At 36.0% G+C, this 27,938-nt stretch overlaps 2 protein-coding genes across 2 annotated transcripts; one reads left to right on the top strand and one right to left on the bottom strand.

Annotated features, from left to right (window-relative positions):
• Positions 1-1,751: 1,751 nt before the first annotated feature.
• LOC121735386 lies at positions 1,752-5,516 on the top strand. Its single transcript, XM_042126207.1, has 4 exons — positions 1,752-1,823; positions 1,900-2,505; positions 4,701-4,851; positions 5,423-5,516. Exons 1-3 carry the CDS (start codon positions 1,779-1,781, stop codon positions 4,848-4,850), a joined length of 801 nt encoding a protein of 266 aa, XP_041982141.1. The 5' UTR covers positions 1,752-1,778; the 3' UTR covers position 4,851; positions 5,423-5,516.
• A 902-nt stretch (positions 5,517-6,418) lies between these two features.
• Positions 6,419-26,518, bottom strand: LOC121735399. The gene is made up of 15 exons (XM_042126223.1): positions 26,344-26,518; positions 26,021-26,221; positions 25,442-25,660; positions 24,897-25,016; positions 23,959-24,349; positions 23,605-23,786; positions 22,695-22,887; positions 21,819-22,415; positions 21,282-21,531; positions 17,150-17,170; positions 9,592-9,631; positions 8,708-9,476; positions 8,482-8,632; positions 7,968-8,000; positions 6,419-7,636 (listed from the first exon to the last, which is right to left on the bottom strand). The coding sequence occupies exons 1-15, from the start codon at positions 26,428-26,430 to the stop codon at positions 7,327-7,329; spliced, it is 3,564 nt and encodes a 1,187-aa protein (XP_041982157.1). The 5' UTR covers positions 26,431-26,518; the 3' UTR covers positions 6,419-7,326.
• Between the last annotated feature and the right edge of the window lie 1,420 nt (positions 26,519-27,938).

The raw sequence follows: 27,938 nt of genomic DNA on the forward strand, positions 1-27,938 counted from the left end.
GGTTAAGAATATTTGTTTGTAATATTGCGCATGACAGGATAAATTTTATCCCTATAAAAACAAAAATACCTCTCTCCAGGTTTTTAAAAACCTGTATATTTTGTCCATAACCGGCCAACTTGTAGAGTTTACACGTACTTACACTTTCTTTCCTTAGATTTAGTGCGACACTTTGAACTTCTGAAAATCTGAATACACCTTTATTCTTAAGCGGCCTTTCCACCCATTATTGACAAAATAATATGCAGTAGATTATGTAGGTTACTGATTATTTATAATAACACTAAGATTGTATCTTTCTATTATGGTCTTGGCATGAAAAATTTAGAAATATTTAAACATTATAATATGGTTTCTTAGTACTTGGACAAGAAAAATCTAAAGACTCTTTCTACTCGAATGGAGCCATTTTAACACCATTTTCTAGCGCGGATATTGTACTCTTGACCAAGCTATTGTCAATTCAAGATAGAACCTTATTGAATGGACTGAAAACGATATCAGGTTTCTGAAAAGCTAGTTGAGTGGCGAGTGGAAAAGGATGTATAATATCCATATCCACACTAATATTATAAATGCGAAAGTGTGTCTGTCTGTCTGTCCATCTATCTGACTGTTTGTCTGTTACCTCTTCACGCTTAAACCGCTGAGATACCTTGAGTCCCGGAAAAGGACATAGGATAGTTTTTATCCCGGATGATCCATGCGTCGGATGGGCATGTAAAAAGTCGGTCCTGCGCCTGATCTCTCGCCAGTCGTGTCGGTCTTCCGTCCCACTGGGTTATGAGAGTAAAGGAATAGAGAGTGCTCTTGTGTACTGCGCACACACCTGGGTACTATAAAATTACTCCTGCGTACCTGGCCCGGTTTCAATGAAACCAGCCACCGTCACCGAAACCGGTGTGGGGAGTATTATAAGAGAAAGAAGTCGTATATTTTTCATCGATCCCAAGTTAAATTGGTTTGTAGTCACAGAATAGGTACATATTAGATATAATAAAATAAAAATACATTTTTGTCTTTTTATCTAATTATATAAAGTATATAATATTATTGTGTCTATTACAATAAAACCTTTTTTCATTGTAGTTGTGAAGTGTACACACTACACAAAGACTTACAAGTTCACATATCAGTTGAAAATCACGCCTCATGCCCTCACGAGTTGTTTACAGTTATTGCACGAGTTATTGTATGAAATTGTATGAGACTTTATGAAATTGTATGAAAGGCTTTCACGAAGTTATTCCTCGGTTACAGAACATTGTTTCCATTTGACTTGCATTAATATCGCTTCAGGGCTGAAACTTGAAATTGATTGTACTACATCTCAGTTTGTCATTCTTCGTATTGATGGTATCGTTATTTAAAATATGTTTACTGTAGTAACGCAGTAAGTCTACCTTTTAAATAATCTTAAAAGGTAGATCCTATTAAAATTATTTAAAAGAAAAAAACGCAACATTTTCTTACAGAAACTCTTGGAAGCTACGTTTTACATGGAGTTGTACCTCAGTCTGCTTATGCCTTTATAAAATGTATAATGCTTCATTACCATCCAATTCATAATTCATTTATCGCCATCAAATATATTATGAGTAATTAAAAATAACCTAAATTCTAGCATAGGCTAAGGAAATTCTAGGTAGTAATAATAATAATTTATCAGCCATGATAAAAGTGCCATCCCTGAACAAGAAAAACAATAATGTCCACTCATACGAGTATATAAAGAGCTGTTACTACTTTACCTAAGCTTGCAGCTAAGTTCAAACAATATGACTGCAACAAATCAAATGCTTTTTCATATCTTTCTGGCTACGGTAAGAATTTTGACAATGTATTAATTAGAAATAATCTGAAATAACTATAATTTTATTTGATAATATTCTCATTCAGGTGCTAGTAAATGCGTTACTAGAAACTTCTGTAGCATATGAACATGGTCCAGAACATGATGAAGATCCAAAGCATCATCACAGCGATGCAGCAAATGAAACTGATGGTCATGAACGAAAATTCCATTGGCCTAGCTCAGTGACCATAGGAATTCATCGTGAAGCAAATGTCGATGGGCCAGACCATTCTAATCCAGGAAATGACACTGTTGATGGGGCTAGGAAATTCCATTGGCCAAGTTCTGCCTCTTTAACTATCCATCGTGCTGGCCAAGTCGATTCAGATGCTGCAAGACAAATGGATGGACCAAATGCTCCAGGAAACTACACAGATGGTGAAAGAAAATTTCACTGGCCAGGCTCAGTAAGCTTTGAAATCCATCGTGAAGCAAAAGTCGACGGACCAGACCATCCAACTCCAGGGAATGACACTGAAGATGGTGAAAGAAGATTCCGTTGGCCGAGCTCAATGGGTTTCACAATCAGTCGCGCTGGACCAGCAATGCATCATGGGAATCCACTAGCACCAGAAGGTGACAAACCTGACCAAGAGGATAAGTCATTCGGATTCTCACCGGTATTAGTGCCATGCAATCATACAACTCAGGTTCGTAATTTTACTTAACCAGCCGCAGTCAAAGACATTTAACGGGCCTAGTCTATATATATAAAACTCAAAGGTGACTGACTGATTGACATAGTGATCTATCAACGCACAGCCCAAACCACTGGACGGATCGGGCTGAAATTTGGCATGCAGGTAGATGTTATGACGTAGGCATCCGCTAAGAAAGGATTTTGATAAATTCCACCCCAAAGGGTTCAAATAGGGGGTGAAAGTTTGTATATAATAATACTTCTTAACGCGAGCGAAGCCGCGGGCAAAAGCTCGTACCTAATAATTTGACAGAAACTGTATGCAAATTGTTGTAAAAATCATTTAAGTTACATAATCGTTTAATCTCTCTGAGTGTGGCTGTTAGTGTATATCCATAGTTTAAACTTTACCCGTTGCATTAAATGTAACAAAGCTTAAAAATAAAATATCCGAAGAGAAATTCGGAAGTACAGAAAGTAAAATTATGTTGAAAGTATGACGCGAATAACAATTTATCAAATGGCCTAACAAAGAAATTCTTTAGCTAACGAATTTGTTCCTAGGTATTTGAGGCGAATAATTCTTTGATGTTAATGTTCAGCATTAGGCAAGTAATTCCTTTTGAAGAAATGTTTTAAAGTTTATTAATATTAATTTTGCATCACAAAGGCTGAGGCACATCATAAATATAAACCTTATGAGAGATTTGCTATAGGAAAAATATTATATACTTAGGGCCTGTTTAACCACTTTCAGATAAAGTTCCGAATAGGCTATTCAAAAATTTTTCGACAGATTCTCCATACTTGATCTGTCAAGTTAAAAATTGGTGGATAGCCTTATGTCTGTGCCTATTCGTCACTTATCAGGAAGTGGTAAAACAGGCCCTTAGTCTCGTTCTATTTTGTTGTATGTATATCTCGTTATTGTTAATACCTATTACATGACGCCCGCAACTCCGTTGCGCCATAATTCGTTTATCGCGCGGAAACCGTATATTTTCCGGGATAAAAAATATCCCATGTCCTTTATCGGAACTCAACATATTTCCATACCAAATTGCAGAAAAATTGGTTCACTGATTTGGGCGTGAAGAGGTAAAAGACACACACACTTTAGCATGTATATTATTAAAGATATAAATTTAAAGGGGACAAGATGATATTCAACACAGTTTCTGAAAGTGTCTGCCTAATTTACTTTATTTACCATGACCTGACCCAAGGTTCGATTGTGCTGGCACAATAAGTCTGTGCTCATTAGGGCGCATTTTTATAACGGCCGTTCCCAATATTTGATCTATCTCTGGTTTTGCCCTACTAGAGATAGGAATAGCTCACATTAGACATTAGAGACATATATTTTATGTCAACTGTGAGCTATTCCTATCTCTAGTAGGGCAAAACCAGAGATAGATCAAATATTGGGAACGGCCGTTAGTCGTTAACTCGTACGGTATACAGCATACGTGGAGTCTATGACAACGAATGGCGCATGTCTATTGGTCGTGCCATGATCTCCCGCACCCCACATGCGTGCCCTATCGACCAGTGAAAATGCGCCATTACAGTTAGTGTCACGAATATGTCTGTCTTAATACAGTAGGGCCTTGATAGTCCGTACCGCTGACTAATCGAGGGTAATCCGAATACCTCTATAATCCGAACGACCTCCCTTCACAAATCACTCCTATGACCGCGCCGCGCCGCCGCATTCTAGTGCCGAGAATCGAGATAGACGTCTTAAGAGGCCGGGTACCATCGAAATTCTCATACATACGTAATACCAAAAGCATTTTCTCATACGGAAATATTTAACATTTTTCAGCTTAAAATAGTAATTACTTAGGTTTCTGCTTAAAAATTTACTACAAAATATTTAAACACAAAAAAATATAGTGAAACACCAAAAATATATAAATAAATAGTTTTACTACAAAATATTTAAACTTTAGAAAATGTATAATATTATTCAACGTCTGAAATGACGTCATTGGGCTTCGGCTTGACTGAGCATGCCATCTCGCTCGGTCTCAAGATCTCCAAAATCTTTTATTCAGAGTTAATTTTTAACATTTTTTTTCTGAACGTCGAAACTACTCGGTGCCTATCACCGGTTTGGAAACTAACCCGGCGACCACGCAAATTCCCAAAAATATTAACAATAACACCTGACTTATGTTTGTAAGTTTCGATTATCCACAGGCCGGCCATAGATGTGCTGACTGCACCCACACCCTGCTGTGTTACTCCAACAACCTGGGTGTCAAACGCGACTGCGGCCCGCGGTACTGTGATGATGGGAGATGCTCCTCGCAACCCACTGCCAATTGTGCCGACGCATCAAACGAATAATGTAACTTTTAATATGCTATCTGTAAATCTATATGTATCTAATTCTAGTATGAAGCCAGGCCAGCTGGAGAGCTATTTTGTACTGCTTATGTACCATCGAGGAAATTAATCCTAGGCAGTTGACGGACGTACGTCATGTGGTCGGCTTATGTCAATTCTATGTTAGCTGTGATCGGTCGAACGGGTTTGACATTGCTTAGGTCCGCCATCTGCCTAGGAATCAACTTCTCTGATAGTACTATCAGAGAAGTTGATTGATTGCGGATTGACAGCCGGCAGATTGCGACTAATATTGAATTAGCACAAACAAACCAAATGACGTAGGTCCGTCAACTGCCTATGAGTACTTGTACTATTATCTATTCTGTGCTATGAGTCAATTTCTTCAATGGTACTTGAGCAGTACACACTAGCCCCTATTTCCTTACTCTAGTAAGTCTAATTGTTTTTTGGTTTTATTTTTTTTTTTGTTTTTTTTTTGGTTTTTTTTTTAGTAAGTCTAGTAAGTAGTAAATAATATTAGTGAGATATTTATGTGGATTCTTCTAAATGAATTCTTGTTATTTTTTCAGATTTAAAAACATCTACCAAATAATACCAAATGCTGTTATACTGTTACCGAATTGTTAAACCAGAATTTATCAATAAATATAATCACGCAAAGTATATTTTATTTTTACTATTGACATATTAATAAGGTTATAAAATAGAAACTTAAAAAGAAAATGGATAACGCAAAACGAAAAAGGTTTACTGTTCCTTAGTACCTAATTTACTTCTGAATATGCATATTCAGAAAATGTAACTAGATCAAACCTTTTGTTATAAAATTGATTCATTATTCGTCACTTGTTTCTGACATATCTAACAAACGCCTACGTGTTGCCATTTATGTAACAGCGACATATTTTTAGAATTTAGCCTGTGGTATTCAAAGCACGTGCACTGTGCAGATGGATAATTACACTCATATTTCACAACACGTTTTCCCTACATTTTCCGCGTCAGCACGTCTTTTGTTCAAACGATTTAACCCGGCCGCACATTGTCCGAAATTTCTGCAAACAGTTGAACGTCCGCGCTGTCTCTTACATTTTGCACTGAGCCGAGTGAACTCGAACTCGCCGGAAGGATATTTCGGATAGTGTGCGGGGTGGCGCGGCGGTCCGGCGAAATTCAACTGTTTCTGATCAGAATTCGGACAATGTGCGGCCGGGCTTAAGGTATTGGTTTGTAAAGAAAACTATTATCTCTCTCTTTGATACTTTTTACAAATGACAGTAACTAACGTCACATTAAGCGCTATATATAAAACTTTGAAATACATTTTTGAAACTCTTGTAATATAAATTCTTTTACATCAAAAATATAAGTAAATAAAATGGCATTAAACAAGGTAATTTAACGTTACAAAGGCTAAGAAAATTGTCTTAATATTTCAAAATTTCTATGGCCTATACGGGATAATTTTGATCTCACCCTGGTCGAATGAAACTAATCATTAATTAGCTTTGTAAATTGTAACCAATCAGGATTTTAAAGGAATTCAAATGAAAATTTAAAAAAAAATCTGTCGTGAGTTTTTCTTTATTTACAATAAATAGGACACTAGAGTTAATCCAACTAGTACTTATATTTAAAAATACATTTCGATAACGAATAGGACTTGTATAAGGAGACTACAATATAAATATTTTAAAATTATTATCCAAGTGGTCGCCATATTTTCGATTATTGTCCGAATCCTATAATTAGTGGATTCTATTAAAGCTTCAAGCTACAATAGGAGTCAAATCGAAAAGTTTAAGAATATAAAAATATTTAGTTTAATTTATTTGTCAAACACAGCTAAAATGGATGTTATTCCAAAGGAGGAAATTGTAGGTATACTTATTGTACAGATATGTGAATAGATAATAGATATTAATGTTTAAAGCACACAATATTATTGTTTAACGAAATTCGGACGTCGAAAAGTGATGATGTAAAGAGAATTCCTTGATAACTGCTATGTAACAATTACCTAATCATTAATCACATCAATTATTTGACTAGCTATTACATTAAAATAGACTTAATCTAATTTGCGATTGGCAACACAATTATATTACTATCTGATAGTCGTTATGTAATGGCCGAAGTCGTCTTTAGATCCCGAATGACTTACACCGCTAGCCTAATATAAAAGTTACAAGTTTTGATGTTACAACTATGGATATCAAGGAACATAACACAACTTTCATATATCAGGCCAATCAGGGTAAGTCCGGAAGAAGGTAAGCCCGGATAATTGAAGTAAACACTAAACCAGCGCAAGCTAAAATACTTGCTAGCCTTACCTTGAATTATCCGGACTAGCTCTGAGTGCGAACTAACCCTGATTATCCCCATAATTCAATACAATTTGATATAATTGATAGAGTTCCTTAGACGGAGTTTAGCCGCGCAGCTGTCTGCCCAGCTTGCAAGCACACAGCTACTGGTTCTTCCGACGGCTGGGCAGGCTCGCGTTGGTGTGGGATTTCCTCATCTTCATATCGGGCTCAACGAGATACCTCTTGCCGGAAGCGTGGTAGGGGACTTTGAGGGACCTGAAGTAGTAGTATTTGGGGCTGTTGGGCTGCCAGCGGTCGTAGTCGAGCTTGTGCGGGTAGTGGGGGATGTGGTTGTCGCTCAATCGGTGGAGGAGGCGGCCGGTCGGGTGCGTGTGAGCAGATACTGCCGGCGGCGGTACGTCGGCGTCGTCAGAGCCGGGTGCGTCAGCTTCGGTATCAGAGATATATTGCCTGGAAACGTGCTCTATGTTATCATTTTTTTTTAATAATTGACCTTGAAATTTCAAAATTAGGCGCAAGTGCTCTAGAATAATCTCAATAACCTCATATTTTTCTATCAATTATATTCAAAGTTCGAGATTCAAAATTAAGCACGTACTGCTCTACGAATTATTATTCATCTTTTGTAATTGGAAGTTTACACCTATTTTCATTGTTACTTCTTTCAGTTTAAAACTCGTAGGTGTGTACATTTTTGAAGATATTATTTTATTAATTGAACTAAGATGCTATTATTATTATGTTTATTACTATTATTATTTTTAGAAGACACTTGACTTACCTAAACCCGAAATTCTCGTTAGGGGAATGCTTCCTGAAAACACATTTATCGTTAATTCATTGTGCCTAATGAATTGTTATTCTAAACATATAACACTCTAAGTTTAACAGTTAAGACGATTCTATTTCAAGCAGTCATCTAAAGCAGTCTCTATGAAGAATCATCACCACGGGTCATCGATCTTAAAATTAAGACATCCTAGAACTAAACACTATTAGGCACACTTGCACCAGCCTTATAGCTAATCTTTACTTCAAGTATCATAATGTTTCTTTCGGTTATACGAAGAATGAGGGAGACAACATAAAAAATTCTTTTCTGTTTTTAGTCTTAATCGAGACTGGCGCAAGTTGCACTTTGATGGAATATTAACTAAACACGTATCAGAAGATTCATCTAAACATTGACATGCCTAGTCTACCCTCGCTCAGCACTACCGTGTCACAAGCCGCAAGCACTTGCCTATCCATAAACTACACATTAAACGGCAACGGAACTTCACAATTTACAAGACCTGTATAACTCCTGGCTAGGCAATAATAATCTCGCCCGTCCAGACCTACTATAGCGGCCGCCAGTAAATCTAAACGAAGGCAATAACCCTAAGCGAGCCAAGGACCCAATGTGGCGCTTTTCAAAATTGTCACGGAAAGCTTCATCAAAATCTGTAACAGGTATAAATGAGGAAGCAGAAAATATAATAAAAAATATCTAAAACTAAAAACTAATGGCAGACTTACCGACTGATCGCTTATCATCATTTTCGGTGTCGTAATCGTCAGGCACGTCGACGTCATTTCGGTCCAGGACGTCCGGGATCGAGTAGATGGACCTCTTGTTCCTGTCGCTGCTGTTCAGGTCAATGTAGACCGGTCTGTATAGTCCATGGGCGGGCAGACCGGCTGCGCCCCTCTTCAAATTCCACTTCGAATCGTAGTCCATCTTCGAATTGAACTCCGGGAAGTAGTCGACGTCGCTCTTCTTGAAAACTTGGGACAGCGGTGGCAGCATTTCTGGATTGATAGACTGCTGGAAGTCGTACAGCTCATTGAAATCGAGTGGGCCGTCCATTTCAGCCAGCGGAGGTACCGAATTCTGGTAGAAAGGGTAGTAGTACTCGTCGCCGCCTAGAACGTTCCTCTTGTGTATGTACCCATTGCGTGCCATCGATTGGATGTTGCGTTTGTCGGTCTGCTGGTTTCTGCCGAAGCGGTGCCCGTCTCGAGCCAGCGCTTGGATGTTTCTCTTGTAGCCGGAGAAGCTCGGCAGCTCGGCTAGCGCAGCCAAGTCCCTTTTCTCGTGGGACCCTTCATCATCAGGGTCATCCTTAACGGCTTCACCGTATGGAGACCGGAAGGTCGGGAGCTGACCGTTTTTGGCCAGGGTCGAGATGCTCCGCTTGTCGCTGCCCCCCACTCCTTTCAGATATCCCTCCCTAGCTAAGCTCGCCAAGTTCCTCCTTTGGAATACTGGCCATTGATTAGAAGTGTCTGCCGGTAGACTGGAGACCTGTGCAATGATTGATGTGTGTTATATCTGCTTTTAGCGTAAAGTCATGTGATCAACATGAATAGGAAAAGATTTATCTGTTATTAAAATTCTACTCTAGGTAAATTAAACATACCTGGCCGACGTAGAATGAACAGGCGACAAACAGTGACACGCTTGCAAAAAAACAACCGCTGCTTCTCCGCAGACTATCCCGCAAGTTGTCTCTCATCTAGAAAAACAAAAAAGTTTAACAAACGATTTCTTATTAGCAAATACCTGCATCAAAAGGAAGCGACAAAATAATATGACAATTGGTTTGATCTCTGTTTTCCAAACACTTGAGACCTATCCTCTAATTTACCAAGTATTTACGAATATTTAATTCTTGTTTATATAATATTACTAGCTGTCCCGGCAAACGTTTCTTTGCCATATAAAGTATTTCGCCTTCGCGGTTCTCCCGTATTATTTTATTGAAGCGACTAAATAAGTATGTCACCATGGCAACGTCCATCGCTATCCCGTCGCACAAACAATGGTCGCCGTCAGTCTCGAGTTGTAATAATTTACTATTATTGATTCAACAAATGCAGTTATCAATATAATAAGTACCCAGTAGCCGATTCTCAGACCCACTGAATATGCATATAAAATTTGGTTAAAATCAGTAAAGCCGTTTCGGAGGAGTACGCGGCCTAACATTGTGACACGAGAATTTTATATATAAGATACCATTGTAAATATTTAATTTAAACATCACAATAATTCATAAGAACGTCAAATAAACCGCCAGATCTCTCACAGAGCTGTCAGATTTAATTAATTTGGTGACAAAGTGTGCACTGCCGTCTGCCTGCATCAGACATTTCATTACTCTCGAATCGCCCAATATTTCTACAAGCATTTAAATCAATTAACTAAAAGTTTTGTTTCTTATAATTTCCCTGTAATTATTTAAGTTTCAAGGATTTTGTCTCGAAAAGTTGACTTTAAACATGAAAATTAACTACCTACCCATGGTAGGTAGGTATAAGAACTATGCTATTCAAATTTAAATTATTTATTATATTCAGACTATGTATATTTAATATTGTACTTATATCTATTATAAACAATATAATTTCACTTTAATTTTATATAGGCATCTTAATTATTTCAATGTTTAGAAACCCAACATTCATTTCTACAATGTTACATAAATCTGTGGTAGGTACATATGGAATATGATTTGAATAAATACACAATTTCTATAATAGTGCCCAACCAATAAAACATATTATATTGCGATTAGCGGGATGTGTTTTGCCAATATGAAAATATTTTATCATTTTATTGGAATTTCATGCGCGAGCCGCGGTTGAAAGCTCTTTTGTGATATATAACAGATTGTTTCACATGAAATTCCATTCCGAAACTATTAGGGGCTTTTAGCGAGTGACGCACTTGCACACCGCCGCGCATATTTTCAACGTCATAGCGGCCGCAAAAATGCATATTATTATGACTATCGAAATTGTATAGAAGAGTAACCGAATCCATATCCATACTAATACTAATATTATAAGTGCAAAAGTGTGTCTGTCTGTCTGTTACCTCTTCACGTCCAAACCCCTGAACCGATTTTGCTAAAATTTGGTATGGAGATACTTTGAGTCTCGGGAAAGAACATAGGATACTTTTTATCCCGGAAAAATATTAGAATATTTCTAAATTAGAATATTAAATTAAAAAACGTAAAATAATATAGGTAAGTACACGTTGGCTTGAGACTTCCTCATGTTTTTTGTCGGTTAAAATCGATGAAGTAGCAATGGCGAAAGTTTTCTCATTTTACTTGAAGTTTGAGTACATTTTAATCAAATGTTTAGAACATCTTTAAAAGATTTCGTTGAGAGTCATCTGACGGTAATTTCTTAAGGCGAGGATAAAACCCAATTTGTTATTCCGTGACTCCCGGTTTACCAACCCGGTTTCCAATATAATAACGAAGTGTTAAAAAATATGAGATATAAAGCCCGTCACAGACTTAGCTATAATATATATTAATATATTTATAGCTCGGCATATTAATATATATTTTCTATACTAATTTCGCGTGACCACACACTCAGCTATAATATATATTTCTGTGGCATGTGGATTTAGTATAGAAAATATGTCTAGCTATAAATATATTAATATATATTATAGCTTAAGTCTGTGACGGGGTTTAAGCGCAATATTTAAAATACCATAAACCATAAACATTTTAATAAAACGTAATACTTTTGCTGTAATTAATTTACAAACTCACCTCCGATAAAAATCTATTCCATCGAAATATAAGTATTAACTAGGATAATTATACATTTTATTTGAATAAATTGTTAGTAAATCTATATTTAAATCTCCTTAACCGAACAATTTTGTTTCTCAATGTTTATTTCCAAAGATATTTAAAAAAAAACATGAAAAATAGAGAAGATCCGCCCGAGTAACTACAGTTTTGTGCTAAGCTAAAATGAATCATATTGCGATGCGTATACGCTTGGTCTTTGTGCAGATTATCGTTTTGGATTGAGATTAATCCCCGCCTTAAGTAAAACCTGGTAAAACTTCTTTCTTCAAACGCCGCTGCGTTGTGCACTATATTTTTTACCGACTTCCAAAAAGGAGAAGGTTATATTATGTTCGGCTGTGGATATTTTTTTCTTAGTTAAGAAAAAAATTGTCTCTCTAGCCGCCAATGTTAGAGCAACAAGATAAAGACTTGACAGCACTTCACAAACGCGGTTCTTGTGTTGTTATTAGCTTACGAAATTGTTTTTTAATCTTATTTTCTCCAAACCTGTATTACCTTATTATTACAGGAATAAGTACTTCATCATTCATGTTGCTTGTGTTGTGTTGTTGTTGTATTTACAACATAGAGGATGAACACAGCAACATGTAATCCGTGTTAGCCTTGTCTTAATCTTCGTTTATTAATAAGGAAGTTATAATAATAAGTAAGTTGTAATATTATGTTTGTTTGACGACCTCTGTGGCTCAGTTGGTCGGCTGTTGGTAACTTGGTAGCTCAAGCCGGGAGTCGCGGGTTCAAATCCCGCCGACGGAACAAAACGTTTTCAAAGTTCCTGGGTCATAGATGTGTATCATATAATAAACTGTGTGTGTATGGTCTGGTACCCGTAACACAAGTCCTTCAGGTACCTACTTACCACTGGGCCAGACTGACGTGATGTGAAGCGTTCATAGATATTATGATTATTATTATTATTATTATATATTGTACGGAATACCGATGTGTAGGCACTAAGCTTGTTCAAAGCTTTGAAGATTAAAAAGTAGGGCTCTACCCTCCGAAATTCTCTCTATAATATTATATCGGTTATAAACTCATATCCATACTAATATCTCTGTCTGTCTGTATGTTACCGCTGAACCGATTTTGCTAAAATTTGGCATGAAGTTACTATTTGTGTCCCGGGAAAGGACATAGGATATTTTCATCCCGGAAAATGTACGGTCCCCGCGCGATAAACGAATTTTGACGCAACAGAGTTGCCGGCGTCATCTAGTTGATAAATAATAATTTATGTACTTAGTTACTTTCTCTACAAAGTTGTTCGTTAAGTATATTTTTTTTATTTCTTTGTCCGGAGTAATTTTTTTTATTAGTTTTGAGACTTTTAGGAAAGAAATTATAATTTAGAAAGCGTTAGTGTCCTTTGGTAAGTTGGTTTGTCGCCTGTGTTCTTAGATCAATAATATAATTTTTATCATGTATCACAAAATTCACAAATCACAATGTAGCTAAGTGTCTAATAAAAAAAAACTTTTTTTTTTTTTAATACCTTTTTAGTTAATTGATTGACGTTAGGAACAATGAAATAATTAAGATTACCTATAAAGAGAGGTTGTAATTGAATAGAGTGTTTCTTAGATAATTTTTTGTGCAAATCATAAATTGCACATAAAAACTAAGTCTAACAAAATTTAACACCGTAATTAGTTTAGATAAAGTGTTCTGTGAATACTATATATTTTGTAGTTATAAGTTTTTAAAAAGCCCTTAAAACTTTTTAACTTAATGCTTTAAATCAATTTATATTTTTTGTAATTTTTATGACAGCTTCAGAGTTTCCGCTTTACGAATTAACTTTAAAAAGTTTACCACCGAAAATATTTTTGAATTGGTGCAAAAAAAACATTTTAATAAAAAAAACTTTTCCATACTTACTTTGCTAGCACTCCACGATCACAGTCACTTAGGCCAGTAGCTGGCTTGGCGGGAATGGTGGTGGAGCAGACTTCACCAACCTTTTATAGTGGGCCAGTCGCTGGCGCCTGCGCGTTGGCCGGGGGAGGAGTTTGCACAAGTTGCCATGCCAGGCGCAACAACTTTGGTTATAACTTATACCTGGAAGTTAGTATAATGCTGTCACAGAAAAAAATAGGCCAAATGCGAGTCTGACTCGCACACGAAGGGTTCCGTACCCTTAAGAGGATTCCACACCGCCGTTTTTCCATACAAACGCTCTCCCCTGTTTCCTCCCTGGATAATGCCGGTAGAGTTATGATTTTTTTCCTGAATATCTATGGCCACTATTAGCATGTCCCTATGTTTTCTTTTTTTCATAATTTTATTAATAAAAAAGATAAGGACGTCCAAAAACCCAAAAAAATGGCCAGATTTTCCTCTGTGTTCAAACACCCAGAAAACAAAACTGGCTAAAATATACAAAAAAAATAAAACATAGGAACACAGCTCAAGCCTTGCTTTAATTCTTAATGAAAAAAGTACTTAAATCGGTTAAGTTTTGGAGAAGGAATCAGCGGACAACGAATCGAAGATTTTCTGTTCTTTTATTAGAACTTTTGTCGTGTTGTCTTTATCGCGCTCTGCGGTGGGAGACTTGAGATTGGTGAGACAGCTATACATTTTCAAATACCTATTTTCAATTTCTCTCGCCCCTGGTGTATCCTCTTAAATATTAATTAAGGATTTTGTGAATATTTCAAGAGCCCACCTGTTTCCATTGTTGATTACGAGCAAAAAAGGGCAAAATTTTCACGTTTATTGTATGTAAGGCCCCTGAAATATTTATTTTATTTTATTTTTAGTACTTAGTTGTTATAGCGGTAACAGAAATATACAATCCCACCAAAAACATTTCATGTAAAATGTTACCTCGACGACCACGAAAGGTTTGCCCTGTGAAAAAGACATCAGATCTAATGTAGAGCCAAGCTTCTGAACAGTAACGAAACAGCCAAGCCATACACACTCCCTGATATTATGTAGAATTTGTTGGAGCTAAGGTCGATAGAGTTAGGCCGCGTAGATTCAGAAGCTTCGCTATTAGATCTGATGTATTTTTCACAGGGCAAAACTTTCGTGGTCGTCGAGATAACATTTATTATTTACATGAAAAGTTTTTGGTGGGATTTCAGTCCTTTCGTAAGTTGCTACTTGCCAGGCAGTCTTTCCCGTGTACCTATATAACTTTCATGTTCTATTTCATAAAATTGGTGAAAGTCTTATATTAATTAAACTTCCAATTACTAAACTTATTTTACGGCGTATAACTAAATTTCGGCGTATTTTAGATATTAATAAAATCTAAAGTATTAGACCTATTCAATTGAAACTGTGTATGTCTAATAACTCTATTATTGACATCATATCCTGAGAATATAAACTATCTGGCATATCGGAAACCAACTCTATGAGGGGTCAACTTCCACCCCCCCATTTTAGGGGATGGGGGACGAAAATTACAAGTTTATGAATTTTTTGTTGATTGTATACTAAACATAGATTACATACCAAATTTCAGCTTTCTAGCACTTCAGGAAGTAGCCAAACATTTTGATGATCATCAGTGTGTCAGTGTATGAGTGTGTCAGTGTCGAAATCGGTGTATTTTAATTTAACAAAAAATATCAATAAAATCTAAAGTAAATCTAAAATATTCAATCGAGACTTTGTACGCTTAATAAACTGTCTATTGATGACATCATATCCTGAAAATATGAACTATCTGCTAAACAACGGAAACCAGTTCTATGAAGGTTCAAAAAAACCGGCCAAGTGCGAGTTGGACTCGCCCATGAAGGGTTCCGCAGCAACAATAAGCTCTATGTTTTATGAAATTAAAAGTTTTAGATTTATTTTTAATTTTTATGTTTCAGTTGATTTAATGAAAGTTAATTTAAGGTCTACCATTTATGACGTATAAAAAAAACTACTTGCTAGATTTGGTTCAAACCAATTTTCGTTGGTAGTTTTAATAGTAATGTACATCATATATTTTTTCTAGACTTATCATGCCCCTACCTTAGAAATTAGAGGGGGGGACACAAATTTTACCACTTTGGAAGAATCTCTCTCGCAAACTATTCAGGTTAGAAAAAAAATATATTTGAAACTTCAATATGATTTTTGAAGACCTATTCATAGATACCCCACACGCATGAAATTTTTATTTCAGTTGTACCTACCCCACCCCTAAATTTTTTAATAATTTTTCCATTTTTGTATCAAAATCTTAATTCGTTTCACAGACTACATCTACTTATCAAGTTTCAATAGTATAGCTCTTATAGTTTCTGAGAAAAGTGGCTGTGACATACGGACGGAATGACAGACAGACAGACAGACATGACGAATCTATAAGGGTTCCGTTTTTTGCCATTTGGCTACGGAACCCTAAAAACACTTCGAGGAAAGGTTAGGTAGTGCCCTTGCGCTTCGCTTGGCTCGTCTCGGCAGGTGCACTACCGTGCACCCAGATCTGTGAAATTTTACAACAGACAGACAGACAGAAGGGCAGAGCCGACAGACATCCAAGTCTACGGAATCCATCCAATGACCAAGTTTTTCTAGTAGAGAATTTGAGGCTAAACTTAAAAGTAATATAATATTTACAACACCTTTCAGCATTTTTTGCTATTCGTGATTTCAGTTCGCCTACGATGTCCACTTGAAAATGTCTATCTGCGTTCAAACAGGACCTGACTTTCAACAAGGGCATATTGCACAAACCCTTTTCCCAGAAGACAACACTTGGCTAATCGAACTTGTACAGTCGAAGAAATAAATAAACATGAACTCCGAAGGACTAACTGAAGGACTGCAGTCTGCAATCCATCTATGTTTGAAGGTTACATGGCTTTTGTCATGCAGAAAGGCTTTCCAGTGATTACTTACGCGATTTAACTAACCTAAGAGATTTGCAACAAAAGTTCATAAAAACATAGAAAGTTTTAGATAGAGCCTTATCTCTGCAAAAACCCCAAATTTTTTTGCAGGTTTTTTGTTCTTCACAACACAAGCAACTGCAAATGTAGGTAAATATATTACTTAATACATTTTTTTTATGAAATAAGGGGGCAAACGAGCAAACGGGTCACCTGATGGAAAGCAACTTCCGTCGCCCATGGACACTCGCAGCATCAGAAGAGCTGCAGGTGCGTTGCCGGCCTTTTAAGAGGATTTAGGGTAATAGGAGAAGGTAGGGAAGGGAATAGGGGAGGGTAGGGAAGGAAATAGGAGAGGGTAGGGAAGGGAAAAGGATAGAGGATTGGGCCTCCGGTAAACTCACTCACTCGGCGAAACTAAAAAAAAAAGGAATTTGAACGAAAAGCTCCTTTATACTTTGCCGAAGCCCGAATACATTTTTTTTTGTTGATCGACTGTTAGGTACTTCAATAATTTATGAAGTCTTCTTAGCCATGATAATTTTCCTTTTAAATTTAGCATATTTCCTACTCCCGTCAATTTTTTCACATTTCCAAAAGCACCCGTTTAGCTGGTAGAAGTGGGGAACACTGGACTCTAACGATTTTTTCCACTTTAGAACTTAATATTTTTTATTTTACTTTTATTATTTTTAATTTCACAAATGAATCCCTAAATCGGAAAATGATCTGAGATCTCGTAATATTTTTTTAAAACGTATCCAACGATACTCCACACGGTGGGGTGGATGTGAAAAAAGAAACCATCCCCGCTTCATGTATAGGGGAAACCATAAAAAAAATAAGATTTTATGTACCTAATATTTTGTTGGCATCATTAATATGTACATTCATGCCAATTTACATCTTTGTAGGCCCTATAGTCTCTGAGCAAAACCGCAGACAGAAAGACGGACAGACAGACGGACAGACAGACGGACAGACAGACAGACAGACATACAGACAGACAGACAGACAGACGGACGGACAGACCGAAACTATAAGGGTTTCTCGTTCACTACGGAACCCTAAAAACTAGGTAATAAGAATTTTCCGCCCTTCAACTTTGGCCTAAGAACTTTAAAAATTGATTTTAGCTTCGGTCTATTTAATTATCTTAAAGTCCTAATCGGACACTGCGAACAGCCGCAGGTGTTTTCCATTCATGTGTCTATTATAATCAATAGTGCAGGTGATCGGTAACTAGATCTCGTATTGTCGGAGCACTACAGAACTGACACGATGGGGTGTTCCCATTATGTCTAGTGTATAATGGCAAATACGTCATTATATAGATACGTAAATACTAAATACTTACTATAAACGTTTATACGTATTATAAACGTAGTTCGAGCATACTATACCTAGACGCAGCAATTTGGGCGTGGGCAATGCAGTTACAGTTTTTTATCATCATCATCATCCTCCGACACCTCGCAATAACCAAAACATCCAAATATTCAAGATAGTAAGTGCATAGACCGAATTGTATATTTCCTCCATGGCCGAGCCAAAGTAAAGTAAAGCCCACACCGTTACACCAATTTTGAGACTCTTTCATCGCTCGAAAAAAGTGTTAAGGTACATTTAAAACGTGAATTTAGAATTGACACGAACGGAAGCTAATAATATTATTACTTACCTATAAATTATTAATACTTTTTTAACTGATAATAATATTAATCTGCTTATGAATCAAGTTTTTGATACTTAATCTTAGTTACTTAATACTTACTATTGTATTGAGGTATTTTTAGAGACTATCTAGGGAGTAATAACCATCAAAACATTCTAAAAAAATCTGCTGCAAAACAGATCTTAATTAAACAAACCTAGGTAAATATTTATTATTTTTGACGAATTTTCCGCCTACTAGGTTTTCGACCTTTATAAAAACCCAAACAACTACGTCGCATTCTAAAAATAGTCCGGGAGGCAGTATCATTATGGGACGAAATAAATCAAAAATGATAAGCCACAGTGGGACCAGTTACTAATGCTTCATATTACAATATTATAACTAGAAGCTTCTGGAAGAAATTTTAAACCAATTTACTGTCTCATATATCCTAAAAGATATCCATGCTAATAATATTATAAACTACATGTCGCCCGCGGCTTGCAACTCCGTTGCGCCAAAATTCGTTTATCGCGCGGGAACCGTACATTTTTTCGGGATATAAAGTGTCATATGTCCTTTCTTGGGCCTCAAAGTATATCCGTGCCAAATTGAAGATGTAACAGACAGACTGACAGACAGACAGACAGATAGACGGACAGACAATATGTAACACACTTTCGCATTTATAATATTATGTATGGATTTGTTTATCTGTGTGTCAACTATATGTATGTAAGTATCTCTGTTACCTCTTCACACTTAGGTACCGATTGATTAATTTGGTAGTGTGGCGGTACCCTCAATCAATTCGCCTAACAATCCAGCGCGCTTAGATCGAAGTTTCGGAGAACGTCAAGATATACCGTAAGTAAGATGATCCATGCGTCGGATGGGCATTATAGTGAGTATAATAATTTGGCCACCGACGCGTCAATTATTATACTCACTATAAGAATAGTAAGTATAATAATATCACTCTCATTACCCAGTGGGACGGAAGACCGACACGACAGCTGGCGCGAGAGATCAGTAGGCCTAATATGAAACAGTTTTGAGACTCAAACAATCGGACGAGAATGCGGCGTCCTGCTCTAACAACGTCATTTCACGTTTGTTAGAGTAGGGAGCGACATTTTCGTACGATTGTTTGAGTCTCAAAACGGTTTCGTGGTACGGCCCCAGGCGCAGGACCGATTTTTTACATGCCCATCCGACGCATGGATCATCTTACATGTCAGACAATCAGGTGATCCTGCATTTTCCTAACCTCAGATTGGAAATAACATGTTTCCAACGCGGGAATCGAACCCACGACCTCCGAGCTAGACTCGGAGGCGTCAAAATTTTATTACAAATAAGCATTTAAAACTTTAAAGTTAATTTCATCGACAAAATATCAATACAGTGCTATCAGCTGTGCGAGCTGTTTGACGCCATATTTGTTTTAGTGACTACTAGCGCCGCAGTGGGAAAAAAATGAAATACGTTCAATTACCTTCATGTCCGCTATCTTCAAAGGGCTATGTTACAAATCGCTAACTAGTTGGATGTTGAGTGATGATCGTTCAATCGACGTTCGGCCGAGTCATTCAATTGAATGGTGTCATTCAATGAATGCGCTAGTCATTCAATCGAATCGCAGACTGAACCAGATGACTGCGACATATACAACGTCTGAAATTACGTCAGTGGGCTTCGGCCTGATCAATCACCGAGCATACCACCTCGCTCGGTCGGAAGATCTTCCTTTTCGGCCGCCACTGCATCGTTAAATATCCATCTAATAGTTTAAGCTAAATTATTATGAGTTATGACTATGACGACTTTACAAAAAGAGTAACAGCCATTTTGGTGTTATTTGTTGAGTCCTTCCAAGACATCCATACTTCCATACTAATATTATAAATGTGAAAGTGCGTCTGTCTGTCTGTCTGTTACCGCTTCACGCTCAAACCGCTGAACCGATTTTGCTGAAATTTGGCATGGAGATACTTTGAGTCCCGGGAAAGGATATAGGATACTTTTTATCCCGGAAAAATGTAACGTTTTCGCGCGATAAACGAGTTTTGGCGCAACGAAGTTGCGGGCTTCATCTAGTTCTTCATATATTAACAATATCAACTCCAACCCTTTCCTAAGTGCAATGAAGTTTAACACCCTTATTTTTCCATTGTGGTTCAAGTACCATAGGCGAGCATGGTCATGCCACTTGTCCCCAAAATTCTGGACACTTGGATAAGGACTAAGTACTTATATGAAAATAAAATTTTCTGTAAAAGTATTTTAATAATAATTGATTGTATAAAAAAATCATAGAATTGTTACAATATATTTAAAGTAATATAATATGGACGGACTTAATTACGATTTTTTAAGCGCGTGCGGACAACAAAAATGCCGATCGACTTTAGCTCAGGCAAAATAGTCTACTCCGCATAACTTGGTATTGAAGAATAATTATGTTTTGTGGAGAAAAATTCGTTATTTTGCGTGCGCTAAAGTTGGTCAGAAAGCAAATGGTGGGCCAAGGAGATAATTTTGTCCCACATGCGCGCTTAGATTATCTCTTAGAAATTCAAGTTACATTTACAACCATTTATTACAATCATTGTTATTATTAGACTTAAAAACTAAAGAAGAAGCTTACAAACCTTACACCTTATTTCTTGTCCAACATACACATTACTAATAAAGATTTGAGGTCCGCTGCCTTTATCTCTCCAGTGAATTATCCAATATGAGAGACAAAGACAAATGTACTATCAGAGAAGTTGATTCCTAGGCAGATAGCGGACCTAATTAATTTGGTCACGTTCAGTCAAGCCCATCTGACCAATCACAGCTAACATTGAATTGACATAAGCCCACCAAATGACGTGGGTCTGTTTACTGCTTAGGAATCAATTTCCCTGATGGTACCTTGTACTGATAACTGGGAATAATCCCAGCATTCATATTTTAATTAGTAAGGGGGCTACAGACTTGTTTCAATATGTCCAAATCTTAAATCACTGAGTTTACTCTCAACAAGTTCCAGGTCTTTTATTCGTTCCAAAGTATTAACTTCTGACGGTTGAGTTATATTCAGACTGTCTACTTCTTTTCTGGCAGTATTAACTTCTTGACGGTTGGGACGGTCTTCTCTGTCAATGATAGCAGTGGAATTGAAAGGTCGTCTCATATTCGCAGCCACGCTAGTTGTTAAATCGTTCAGCTGGTTTAGGACATCTGAAATTATAACTTTAAGTTAATATGACTTGTATTATAATATAAATCAATATAACGTAGAAAACTGTATGTAAATACACTTGTATAATAATCTAATATTTAGTGTTAGTTTGAAGTAGTTCTCAATTTTATAATTACGTATATAGTATCATACAGGAAACATGCATCTCTCCATATTAAAAAATATCCCATATCCTTAGAAAAGATTTAAAGTATTTTAGATATCATTTGAGCCTTGAGAGGTAAAAGATAGACTTTCGCATTTGTAATAATGGGTGTGAAATTACCTGTTATTTGTAAGTTCATAGAATCATCCATGAAACTATCCTTAGAACCTCTCTCAGATTGATCTTGCATCACATTATCCATTTCACATTTGGCTGTTAAATGCTTGCTAAGTACCGCCTTTCTTAGTGACCTAGGTTTTACATTTGGATGATACAATATTGAAGATTCACGCTTCTTCATATCTGAGAGATCAATTTCATCGAGTTTGATGGAAAAACTCAAATCCGTCTTAGTTTTCAAGTGCCTTGTTAAAATGGCCAATGGTAGCTTTCGTGGAGTATTTCTTAAGTTGATAGTCCGCGCGAATATACTTTTTGTTATGTTAGCTGGTTTTCTGGGTGACTGTACATAGGTTTGCTTCTTTATGTTTAAAGTGTACGTGTCATTTCTCACTTCAGCTGGTTCATCATTATAGAAGTCATCATCATTTTCTTTAGGCACAAATATAAAGTATATTCTCTTTACGATTGTATATAGAAGTTGCAGTCTTTTAATAAGTTTGTTGTAGCCAACTGTAATGTTTGCTTTCTTTATGTCGTAGACAAAATCTCCTTCGGAGCAAAGACTGTTGCTTACAATCTTACATTCCATTTGGGCTGAAATGGGAAAATCATTAAATTAGTTTTGCTAGCATTTTGTCTAAAGTCTAGAGTAAGTGACAATGCCAATTTGAATTTAAAAAACCTGCCACCAAACTTTGAACATGCTCCTATTTGGAGCTTGGTTGAAAAAAAATGTTAAAATGCAAAATTTTTTTACTCCTGAGCAGTACAAATTCCAATGTCCGACTTACGATTCGATTTATAATATTCGACATCGATTTATTTCTATTCACACAATTTTTTATAGTAAATAGTAAAACATAAAATAATTACCTTTGTACAAATTATCAAGGAGACATTTCAGGTCATCACTTTGAGGCAGAGCCTCCGGTTCATTCTTGTTGTAAACATCAAAGAACTCATACACCAAGTAACCAATGTTGATGACCTCACATGTTCTGCTGTTATCGTAGCTTTTTCCTTTCATTAACTCCAACAACTTTTGTTGCATTATTTGCTTCGTTTTCTGGAGAATAGAAACTACTCTTAAAACATAATGTTTACTAGTTATAGCCCGCGAAAAAATTATTCTTGGCATACAAACTTTGATCTCCTATTTAATTGCCAGTTGAATTTTTTAAATTCTAAATGAAGACACATTAAGAGCATACAACAGGGGCTAGAGAATGAAAAAAAAGTACGTGTAATATCTATAGCTGTCTCCCTTACCTCAAGCCTATACCGCAGAACGCGATAGAGACAACTGCAGAAAATCCAGAAAATCAACGATTCGTTGTCCCCTGATTCCTTCTCCAAAACTTAACCGATTTAAGTACTTTTTTCATTAAAGATTAAAAAAAGGCTTGAGCTGTGTTCCTATGTTTTGCTTTTTTTGTATAATCTAGCCAAATCTGTTTTCTGGACGTTTGAACACAGCGGAAAATCTGGCCATTTTTTTGGGTTTTTGAATGTTCATATCTTATTTAATAATTAAATTATGAAAAAAAAAAAAACATAGGGACATTGTATTAGTGGCCGTAGATATTCAGGAAAAAAATTATAACTCTACTAGCATTATCCAGGGAGGAAACAGGGGACAATGTTTGTATGGAAAAAAGGGCGGTGTGGAATCCTCTTAAAAGTGATATGTTTTTATATTATCCTTTATACAAAAATATAATTCAGCACCATCTCTTGACAATAATAATATAAGTATGTCGCTAAAATTAATGAGAAACTTTACCTCAGCAAAAGCAGAAGGATCGACAATAAGGAAGACATTATTTCTTATCTGCATCACTTCTTCAGACCAAATATTCAAAAGCACTGCAGAATGGTGGCTGGTAGGAGACAGCATCAGGGCAGGTACTAGATGGGGATCTAGTGCTTCTAAGCTAGCTAGACCACTTCGGAGACCTAGGATTCCTGGGAGAAGGAGCAAAGAAAAAATTAAAATGTATACTGTCAATGTTGCTACACTCCTTCAACATATAAACTGTAACTGTGCAAAATTTCATGCACCTACGTTTCCCCATTTTTCGTAAAAAGGGTTACAAAGTTTTTCTCTCACGTATTAATATATAGATATAATACTTACTTTTCTCATCACAAGAGCATGACATAGCAAAAGTACCAATTTGCAGCAACCTTTCATTGTATGTATCAAATTTTTTCACAAATTCACATGTCTCCTCAATATCTTCAGAACTTTCTGACAAGCAGGAACATGATAAGTGGGACTTTTTGAGATGTTCTTGGAGCATATGTGCTGGTGACACATTCTGACTGAATGAATGCACTAGTAATGCTAGTAGAGATGTGTTTGTATTCGTTTCTAATGCATACAAAACATCCTTCAATACATCTATCAGCACACTTACATTGAAAGGCATGATGGGTAATTTCAAATTCTCCCTAGTAGCTTGATATTCAGAGTCTACATCACCTTCTATTAAATCACTTAAAAGTGCCTTTGTTTCTCTTAGAACCTAAAAAATTATATTATATACTTAATGTTTTATTTGAAACCTTATATTTATGGATTTAGGCCTGTTTTACTTATGTACGTAAGTATAGGTCTACCAGAATCTGATGGGTAAAAGCGAGAAAAGAAATTGACTCTAGCAATACCGTGGGGAATTGGAATAAAACATTTTGATCCTTTTATTTCCTTTTAGCAGCTGATTCTGTGTGTGAAACATGTAAATATAAAGTTTTATCCAATGATCAGGGTCCATATTTTTTGAAAATCTGCCATCCAAAGCCATCAGATCCTGGTAGACCTATAACTGTTGAGTGAAATTGCAAAAATATGTTATGACTACCAATCAAAACAAAATGAACGAGTGGCTGCTGTAACTGTATATAAAGTTAATAATTATGCAAAAATTTTATAAAGTTGTGTTGCATACTGTGAAATTCGCCAGCAAACTGTTATGCAATTTGGCAATTTGTATTCTATAAGATAAAAATATGTAAATTTATTTTGAATAAATGAAAAAAAAAAACAAATAAATGAATAATCAGCATACTCACTACTTCACAGCGAGCCTTAACAACAACTTGGTCAGATGGTAGACAGTATCTGCACAGCGTCATGGCAGATAGCAGCAGCTCATCTATGGACGTGTGCAAGCCTCTCACACACTCCACCAGCTGTAATTGATAAGATACAGATATAATAGGAGTTTACTAATTCCAAAGTATTTATTATATTATGAGTATATGCCACTTTAAAATAAATATGCAAATGTTTGCAATGTCGATCTATCAGAAGCATTGGCAGTATCCCATAGCCATAATAAATTCTTCTATTATGTCTATATATTATATCTATATGCTTGACATTTATTTAAAAAAAACCCTCTTATTTCTAGATTTTTTTTCAGTTTCAGTTGTTACTCTAACTGCCGCACTCAGAGTGGAACATTAATTACTTAAATGTAATTAATTCAAAATTTGACATAAGCCCCATACATTATCTGTCAAACTCTTCATTAAATTGAAGGTTAATCATAATTAAATGTCTCTGAGTATGGCGGTAAATTACATAAAATATTTAACTGGAGGAAAATATTTACCTCATCTTCAAAATTAGTTTTGTAAACAATACTTGACATTTTACTGAGTATCTCGAATGTTTGGTCTACCCAGTTGACAAAATACATGGAATCCAGAAGTAAGGAGTCATTTGATTGGTTCAATGGATCATTATTCTTGAGGTTGTTCAGTTGCTCCTCAGTGGTAAGCAACCTTTGGTAACACCAGGAAATTCTCTCAAACAAACAATTTCTGCTCTCCTGTAAATATTTACAAAAGCTAAAATTAAAAATAATAAAAATAGAAAATAATAATTACAAGGAAGTGTGAATGAGGCACCTGTAACCCCACAGCACGTAAATAGATTTTGTAGATTAGTTTGAGGAGTCTTTGTTGCTGTTGTTTGTATTCATAATAGTAATATGAATACAAACAAAACTTATATAAAAGTATAAGTAATGTAAAGATTAACCCTTCGATTGTGAAAAAACGAGACACAATAGAATTTCTATTGTATCTCGGTCACCGGTGACCGTTACATGGGGCTTGATGAATAAGGGTCTAATAACTGATTTGATAATTAAAATCAGAAATACCCAAATACTTTTGAACATACATACCGAAATACAATATCCACCCCTGTTTTCTATTCTTATAAGGTCCAGAAAGTTAATTAAACATTTTTTTATTTGATCTGAACACAGGACATAAACATTATGAATTTTCTGCAAAGATTCTTCTGAGACGTCTTCTTTTTTAACTTCTTTCAATTGGTTTGCTAAATTCCTCATAAACGGGTGAATATCACCAACCAATAGATTCTAAAATCATCGTTTAGGTAAGACACATTAATAAAAACTAAAATAAACAAAATTATGAGTAGCAAAAAGAAAAACAACGATAAACATTTTACTTTAATTATTTCAAATCACAAAATACATACCAAAACGAATTGTAAAGCCACAAATGAATCTACATTTTTACGACTTTTAAACTCCATGCACTTTGCTTCTATTTCATTAGATTCCATAGTTTATAAGATTGAATGCAGTGATTATAGTTACAGTGAATGTATAAAGGTTAAATTACAATATTAAATTACAACAAACTGAAATAAACAATTAAAATAATAAAAACAACAAAATTTATCTTTTGAAAATAACGACTGGCGTTTTTGGAGTTTGGACTTTGACGACTGTTGACGACTGTCTTGCTGTCTGTCAAGTGCACAGATTACTAGTAATAAAGTATATATTGGTCAAGTGTCACCGTGTCACGCATACAGTTCGACAAGGCTTTAATTGAATGTGTCAATGTCAGTCAATGTGCGCTGCTGGTAAAGGAGAACTGTCAAAAATGACGTTTTTGTATGATAGCAGCGTTAGTTCCTTTTCTCGCCACGTTCATAAACAGCCTTGTCGAACTCTAGAAAAAGTATTATTGCGGCTCTTCACGATGGGCCAGCGTAGTGGGCCATCACGATGGCCCAGCGTGTGGAGGGCGTAGTGGCGTAGGATGGCCGAGGTGCCAGCGCTGGCCGTGGAATAGCGGCGGTGTCGGTTTTTCGGCGATCGAATGGCGCATGGGATGGCTATGCATGATCCGCCTCTACATGATGGCCGTGTTCAGTTGTGACTTAGAGCATTAAACCAGCCCAGAGGCGCCACTCATAGGCGTACCCCTCTGCCAAAGTTACAAGAGCGGCGGTCACACCCGCTAAATAAATAAAGTTACAAGAGCGGCGGTCACACCCGCTTATATAAAACTAATTGCCGCGCGTCGTCCGCCATTAGTCGGGTTACATTACGCGCCGAATAAGCTCTGGTAAAAATGCCGAATTGCAGTGTTTTTTGGTGTAAAAATAGGTCACAAACTTCAAACCTACAAAAGGATAATATTACATTTCATCTGTAAGTATTAAATTGTTCAAATACTATTAAATAATGCACTTTTTTTAGATAGAGACAATAGAAAAATATTCATTTGTACTAAGGTGTTGCCAGTATCTTATAGAATGCTATATTCTGAGCAAGTTTTGTAGTTAAGTGTGAAACTAAAACTGATTTTTTTCGTTTACAGTTATTATTTAAATTTTTCTATTGTATTGAATTAATAATGATTATTATAGATTCGTGTGAATTTTCAAGGAAATGCTGCAATATCACCGCATTTATATCGGTATATTATTTAAAAAAACACATAATATTATAACAATTTTATTAGCATGCTTATTATTATTTATAACACTTTCCGATTGAATTTTCAGTCAATATTTTATAAAAAATATCAGTTTCAACTTGAAGAATCTGGCAGCACCTCAACAAATTTAGTGATGTGACTGCACTATCACAAAATATATCGATATTTTTTTGTTTTTATCTCTTTCCGCCGTACTCAGAGACATTAAATTATGATTAACCCTCAATTTAATGAAGAGTTTGACAGTTAATGTATGGGACTTATGTCAAAATTTTGAATTAATTATATATTTTAAGTAATTAATGTTCCACTCTGAGTACGGTAGGAGCATTAAACCAG

The sequence above is a fragment of the Aricia agestis genome, chromosome 17, assembly GCF_905147365.1.
Source record: "Aricia agestis chromosome 17, ilAriAges1.1, whole genome shotgun sequence".
Taxonomy (NCBI): Eukaryota; Metazoa; Arthropoda; class Insecta; order Lepidoptera; family Lycaenidae; genus Aricia; species Aricia agestis.

Coding starts and splice junctions, on each gene's coding strand:
- LOC121735386 (XM_042126207.1), top strand. CDS start 1,779: ATGACTGCAACAAATCAAATGCTTTTTCATATCTTTCTGGCTACG. Junction 1,824..1,899: donor TTCATATCTTTCTGGCTACG/GTAAGAATTTTG, acceptor ATTCTCATTCAG/GTGCTAGTAAATGCGTTACT. Junction 2,506..4,700: donor CATGCAATCATACAACTCAG/GTTCGTAATTTT, acceptor GATTATCCACAG/GCCGGCCATAGATGTGCTGA.
- LOC121735399 (XM_042126223.1), bottom strand. CDS start 26,430: ATGGAATCTAATGAAATAGAAGCAAAGTGCATGGAGTTTAAAAGTCGT. Junction 17,171..21,281: donor GGACATATTGAAACAAGTCT/GTAGCCCCCTTA, acceptor ATCATGGCTAAG/AAGACTTCATAAATTATTGA. Junction 7,637..7,967: donor AACGAGAATTTCGGGTTTAG/GTAAGTCAAGTG, acceptor GCACGTTTCCAG/GCAATATATCTCTGATACCG.